Source organism: Octopus bimaculoides, chromosome 12 (genome assembly GCF_046866305.1).
Source record: "Octopus bimaculoides isolate indiv1 chromosome 12, ASM4686630v1, whole genome shotgun sequence".
Taxonomy (NCBI): domain Eukaryota; kingdom Metazoa; phylum Mollusca; class Cephalopoda; order Octopoda; family Octopodidae; genus Octopus; species Octopus bimaculoides.
This window is the reverse complement of record NC_142939.1, coordinates 50,298,867-50,306,366: the sequence shown is the minus strand read 5'-3', so window position 1 is coordinate 50,306,366 and position 7,500 is coordinate 50,298,867. Positions and strand designations below refer to the sequence as shown.

The following is a 7,500-nucleotide window of genomic DNA, read 5'->3' as shown; positions in this document are numbered from 1 at the left end:
GTCCTTGGCCGTACCTTGGTGTGTGTGTGTGTGTGTGTGTGTGTGTGTGTATGCTTCGTTGATAGAAGATGTAGGCGAAACACATAGAGTCCGAGTTATAGTTTTAATGATCCACATGAGAAGAAACGAAATGGAATTTGTGATATTCATGCCTTTGAAAAATCTGAAGGGAAATTCTTTGAACAACAATTCAAAAGTTTGCTTCTAGTTTGAAATCACCAAAGAACTTTCCCCAGTTTTATTCAATTGATTCTACAGACAGACAAACAGCTTTTATACACAAATTCTAGTGTTTATATCTATTTGATTTCACTTGTTAATCTTTCATTAAAATTTATGTCGAAAGGATAGAGTGAGTGCAATGAAGAAGAAGTTTTATTTAAAGAGTGATATAAAATATGAAGAATTAATAGTTAGTGTCTGGACAGTATCCCTGCTCTATATTCATAACCAAAGTTCAGGACTCACGACTTTTCAGTCCATCTAACAGCAAAAACAGACAACGTATAGGTGAAAAAGCAACACAATAAATATTGGTTTCAGATTTTTGCTCATAACCAGTAATTTTGAGAAAGCAGGTAAGTCGATTACATTGACCTCAGTGCTCAGGATGAAAGACAAAGCCGATCCCGGCAGAATTTGAAGCTAGAACGTAAAGATGGACGAAATGCCGCTAATTATTTTGCCCGGCGTTGCTAACGAATCTGCCAGCTGCCCGACGTTGCTAACGATTCTGCCAGCTGCCCGGTATTGCTAAGGATTCTACCAGCTCGCCGGCTTGCAACACAATAAATATTGAGGTACCTTTCGTTAGTTTGTAACCCCGAGCGTGATGGATTCTGTTAGCCTGGTTTAACCTAGAACCACGATATGAATAGGACAATAGACTCCGCTTAACTAGTTTTCCTTAAATGTACTACATGGACAGAGAGAAGGATGGATCAACTGGCAGACAGACAGAAAGATAAACTCTACCGGGCTGAGTTTAAATACTAAACAAAACGAGTTGAGAGAAATAACTCAGAGTGGTCAATTGCATGTACTTGAACAAGGTAGCCAAATACAGGTGTATCAAATAATCTGCATAAAGACAGTTTTTAACAACATTTGTATTGGTTTATGATTCATCCAGTTGAAATATGTACCACAAGGAGGTAAAGTACATCACTACCAGCAACATAAACTCTATAAAAATATGTGTAAACGTTACGTAAGCTTGCGTTATTGAGTTCGAACCCCACAAGGTTTACTAAAACTAGAAGAGTAATGAATTCTGTTAGGTTGGCCTTGCCCTAGATATATAAAGAGGTGATGATACTTATGTTCATCCATACAAACATGCTTTTCGTCAAGGGCACAGCTACAGTTTATGCGTACTGGGCATAATAATAGAGTAGCTATCTGTTAAATTCTTTAATGCAAACCCGATGTCTTGTAGCTGTTGTTACTGCTGTCGTTACTACTGACTCACCAGAGAAAGTCACTTCTATTAAAAACATCTGTAACTGACAGCAGACAGAAGTAACCAGAGCAATGGAGTTTATTATTACAGCTGTGCACTACTACAACTCCTCACCACACACACACAAACAAATACATATCACCATCACCATCACTACGAAAACAGTAACAATAGTCTAGCAATTATCCAACTCCAAGTGGGGCAAGATGGAAGGACTTAATCTTCCTTACGAAACAATTGATAATAGTTTATATATATATATATATATATATATATATATATATATATATATATATATATATATATATATATATATATATATATATATATATATATATATAAAGTGAGGAGTGAAGGAGTCACTTTACGCAGGGCTTCTGAAACTGGTGGATGGGAGGAGGGTACCCTCAAATTTATGGCTTGCGATAAAATGTTTGTATCAGATCAAACTCTGCTGAAGGCACCTAAGGTGCAAGGTGGTGATAGTTTTATACCGAGCAGCGGGCTAAGTCTACCATCCAAGTAAGCTGTAGCAAGATTTGAACATTGAAAGGTAAAGTTGACCTCAATGGGATTTGAACATAGAAAGATTCACCGTCTTGTAGTATTGCTGGCTTTGTATCTCACTCAGAAACCTAACATTGTGTTGTGACATTTCGTCCATTTTCACATTCAGAGTTCAAATTCTGCCGAGGTTGACTTTGCGTTTTCTCCCTTTGAGATCGATAAAATAAGTACCATTCGAGCATCAGAGATGATGTAATCGACTTATCCCATAGCCCCTAATTGCTAATAGAGTGTCAGAGAGAAAAAAAATGCCTTGCAGTATTTATTCCAGCTCCTTATATTTTCAGTTCAAATCCTGCCGAAGTCAACTTTGTCTTCCACCCTTTCGAGGTCGATAAGAGGAAGTAACAGTCAAGTGCTCGGATCGATGTAATCAACTTGTTCCCCTTCCTTTCTTAGTTGTCGGACTTGTGCCTTATTAAGAAATCATCATCATCATCATCATTATTATTATTAGGCGGCGGGCTGCTAGAATCCTAAGCACACTGAGCGAAATGCTTAGCGGCATCTCGTCCGTCCTTACGTCCTGAGTTCAAATTCCGCCGAGGTCGACTTTGCCTTTCATTCTTTTAGGGTCAATAAATTAAGTACCAGTGAAGCACTTGGGTCGATGTAATCGATTAGTCCCCTCCCCCTAAATTTCGGGCCTTGTGCCTTTAGTAGAAAGGATTATTGGGCAGCAAGCTGGCAGAATCGTTAGCGCGTTCGACGAAATGCTTAGCGGTATTTCGCCCGTCACTACATTCTGGGTTCAAATTCCACCGAGATTGACTTTTCCTTTCATTCTTTCGGGGTCGATGAATTAAATACCAGTGAAACACTGGGGTCGAAGTAATCTACTAGTCTCCTCTCCCCAAAATTCAGGACTCGTGCTTTTAGTGGAAAGGATTATTATCAACTGGCAATTTGCCAGACCAAACTGGATATAAAAGAAATTAACAAAAAGAAAGACGAAGAAGAAATTCAGTGTCATGTCTCCGAGCCACCAACTGCATCTATGTATGTATGTTAATGTGTGTTAAAATATTGTATCGTTCTGATCCTGCAAATAAGTGGAATGTTATCTTGTTGAGTGTTGAGAAGTAAGATTTAAGATACCTCTCTGCTGATTCTAAAAATATTGTAGCAACTAGAATCATCAACGTCACTTCTCTGTGCACTCTGCAGGCAAACAGAAAGATTAGCTCTTGGTAGTGCTTGTTGTTTAAATAAACCTAGCTGTGGTTCACAGTTAAGCTGAAAAATCACTGGAATTAGATAAGTATTGGTCTTTTTAACTCTTTTGATACCAACTCACCAGAGACTGTTCCTTGGTGGTATGATATAACGTTTATGTTCTAAAGTGATTTAAATTAAAAACTTCCGTCAAAATTGCAAATACTAACTTAATAATAAAGATTTATTTTACTAAATTATTCATTATTTTCAAAATTAATTGAAACAAAGGCAATGTATTTCAAATGAAATATGATAATAAAAGGGTTTATTCTTTTGATACCAGTCCGCCTTTGACCGAGCTTGGTTCTACGATGCAGCATTTCTGTTTTAAAATGATTTAAATTAAAACCTTCTATCAAAAATTTTGTTAATTTATGTTCATACAAAAGTGTTCACTGAAACAGCCACAAATATTTGGGAAATCGGAAAATGGTAATTAGATCGTCTTTGATATTTTCATTGGTTATATATTTTATCAATTTGAATGGAGGAGAAGCAAAGACAGCTCTTGCAAGAATTGGACTCTGAGAGTATGGACATTAGATTCCGACTAGCACTCTACGGAGCTTGCTGCGCACATGTCCTTCTAGTCTCTAGCTCCCTTTCTCTACGTTACTCTCTCTCATATATATATATATATATATATATATATATATATATATATATATATATATATATATATATAGGAAAATGAAAAAAAGCCAGAATGCTGAACTGGAAGCATAATTTAATAAAGATTTTTTCTAACCGGTTTTCATTGCGATGAAGCAAATTATCAAGAAGAAGGAGAATGAAAATGTTTTTTTACAAAGAAGTACAAAAAAGTACAAAATGAAGAAAATAATATATAAAACAATAATATATAAAAAAATAAATATACCCATACATTATATATATATATATATATATATATATATCATACACGTGTGTATGTATGTATGTATGTATGTTTGTATGTACGTATGTATGTACGTATGTGTATCTATACGGTATGTGTGAAAGAAACAATGCTGTTAAAAGTAAATCAAAGATGTGTATCCCAGATGCAAAAATGAAATCAAACTAAAAAAATTTTATCTTACCTGATGCGGAGAAACTGCCTTGGAACATCTACACAAGAAAAAGAAAGAAAGGATTAGAAGAAGAAACAAACTGCCAAATATGTAAAATTGATTTAGTAAATAACAAGGTTAGAATATCAAGAATTCATTCAACTGACTGGTAAATATTCGCTTACCAGTACAACCCCTAGCTCACATATGTGCTGTTTTATCACTCAACCTCTACTTCTACTGCTATTACAACAGCCTCTTCTTCTCTGAACTAGTTAGCTGGATAATCCTGATGTCTAGATTTACCTGACATAACTATTCTTCTTCCTCGCATACATCTTGCAGTGTCTCACATTACAGAGTTTAAATTAAATGCGTTGCCCAATTCATCCACCCATGATCTAGGGTCATTTTTCTTAAGTTCGTCTCTCGTGTATACATTGACTAACAGATGTTGAAATAGGGAGATAGCCTGCGTGCCTGGCAGCCACTGACCTTCCTGCATTCACTAAACTATCAACAACGGCAAATACAAAATACTATTTAGTAATCTATTAGCTGGATATGATGATGGTCTTTCACCGTTAACTTCTTCACTTGTATTCAGATAACATCGTTGGCAATTTTCCTAGATATAGACATGCGCATGTGGGTTGTATGCGTTATAGATAAGTGAACCAAAATTCGCTCAGAACATTGTTTACAGCCTCCATAAGAAGAATGATCCAGCAATAAGCAATGAGTGCCATACAACTTTCAGAACAGAGAACTGAGATGGGAAGAGGAATAGTAAAGTGAGCATGACCTTTATACTTTTCTCGGGGACAAACTAAATGGAAATCGAAATTCCAGTTCACAAAATATAGCTCCATGATTATTTCTAATTCAATGTATTCATTCGAAGTAATAAGTTCAACAACATAGAATGAGCCTGTTGCGACGTTCATGCATTTCTCAAAGGCTTTGACGTACCTAAATGAAGCGAACTGACGGCAAGCATGAATCGAAACCTAGCCGCTAGCTCAATATGCCGATATCATTACTATTTGCGAAGGCTGCGAATTGGCAGAGTCGTGAGAGCATCCGATAAAAGCCGGAGCGGTATTTGCTTGAAATATTTTTTTTTTGCGCTGTGAGTTCAAATCCTACTGGGGTTTACGTTACCTGTTATACCTTTCTATACAAAAAGTAGCAACCCAGGTGAAATTGTTAAAAGGCACGGGCAAGTCATGTTATGGTATCTGATTTTACTCGTTGCGTTCTAGGAGGAATGTCTGCGATGACACTGGTACCAAGCTGTATTGACCAACATCAGCAGTCTTTTCCTTGGATAAACATCAGTGTCGTGGAAGAGAGAAGCTTGCATGCCTGGACACCTGCTCGTCTTCGTAAAAACATCATGCGCAGAGCTGAACATACACGTGCAGAGACATCATGATCAAATTTGACCGACGAAGGACCCGGCTGAGATGCTCAAATTCATGTTGTTGTTGTCTAGCCTCCGATGAGCACTAATGTTATAGAGCTAATGAACTGCATTCCACCCATGACCAGTCCTGTTTTTCGGGCATTGTCAATAAAGTCAATGCGATTTTTCCATTTTGAAAACAAATGGATGTAATCTGATGGAGATTTGGCTATATAATTTAGCTAGTCAAACAACACGTAGAGGCTTCCCCTGTCAAACATAATGACAGTGCGTCGGTCACGACGGCAAAGGTTCCAGCTGATCCGATCAACAGAACAGCCTGCTCGTGAAATTAAACATGCAAGTGGCTGAGCACTCCACAGATATGCGCACCCACCACGTAGTTCTCTGGGAGATTCAGCGTGACCCACAATGTGACAAGGCTGGCCCTTTCAATTACAGGCACAACTCATTTTTGCCAACTGAGTGAACTGGAGCAATGTGAAGTAAAGTGTCCGCCTGGAATCGAACAGACGACCTTACGATCACGAGCCAAGTAGCCTAACCACTAAGCCACGCGCCTTCCCTTGTCAAACATAGGCGAGAGATGACCAAAGCTTTTAGATACACTGGAGATTAAAATATGTGATGGCACGCAATACTTGTTTCTATAACGGGTCTTTCATTTTGATGATTGGCCAACCGCGACCGACTATGAACCATAAAATTAAATCTGAAGAATCTGAATTCTTAACTAATTAGAATGCTGGAATCGGTTCCAGTCGATTATTTTACACGTTTGTATACGTGTATCAGAATCAAAAGTCGATAACTTTTGAAAACATTCGCAGAATATAACACAGCTGTCATAACAATGTCGTAACAATGTCATACTGCCGCATTGTATGCGTGTATGCGTGTATGCGTGTATGTGTGTATGCGTGTATGTGTGTGTGCGTGTATGTGTGTCCGTATGAACCAACTAATAAGGATGATGATGATGATGATGATGATGGTGCGTGTTTGGTTGTTTATTTGTGTGTGTGTGTGTGTGTGTGTGTACATGTGTGTGCGTGTTTGTGTGCATGACACGTGCATGAGTATGTGCATGGTACGCTGTGTGGAGGTATGTAAGCATGTATGTATGTATGTAGGTTGGTATGCTTTGTGTATATATGTATGTATATATATGTATATATATATGTGTGTGTGTATATATATATATATATATATATATAGGCAGTGATCCAGTATGGCTGCAGTCAAATGACTGAAACAAATGAAAGAATAAAAGGATGTGTGTGTGTGTGTGTGTGTGTGTGTGTGTGTGTGTGTGCGTTTGCGCGCGTGTGCGTGTGTGTGTGTGTGCGTGCGTGTGTGTGCGTGCGTGCGTGTGTGTGCGTGCGTGCGCGTGCGTATGTAAGCTGTTGGCTCTACCAATAAGCGTTTGCTGAGTGCTGATTAATAATAATAATAATAATAATAATAATAATAATAATAATAATTTCAAATTTTGACAATAGGCCAGCAATTTCAGGATTGGGGTGTGTCGATTACATCGACCCCAGGGCTCAGCTGTTACTTTACTATTATAGTTGCCGAAAGGATGAAGGGCAAACTCGACCCTGGGCGGAATTTGAACATGAAGACGGATGATATGTCGCTAATCATCTACTCCGGCGTGATAACGATTTTGCTGCCGATACACCAGTTTTTTTTTGGGGGGGGGGGGGGTAGGTACAAGGCCAACAATTCTGAAGGGAAAAAGGAACATATCATCGACTGCAGTACGT

The 7,500-nt window shown here is 38.1% G+C and overlaps 1 protein-coding gene across 2 annotated transcripts in view; it reads right to left on the bottom strand.

Annotated features, from left to right (window-relative positions):
* Positions 1-7,500, bottom strand: part of LOC106871229 (uncharacterized) — a 16,262-nt gene that overhangs the window by 6,946 nt on the left and 1,816 nt on the right. Inside the window, exons 2-3 of one of the 2 annotated variants that reach the window (XM_014917581.3) lie at positions 4,330-4,357; positions 1-14 (exon numbers count right to left, since the gene is read on the bottom strand). The exon at positions 1-14 is cut by the window's left edge and continues 43 nt beyond it. In XM_014917581.3, the coding sequence (XP_014773067.2) occupies positions 1-14; positions 4,330-4,357 (42 nt within the window). Of the gene's footprint in view, positions 224-4,329; positions 4,358-7,500 lie in introns of those variants that run through there. The other variant, XM_089361040.1, reaches the window with a different exon arrangement.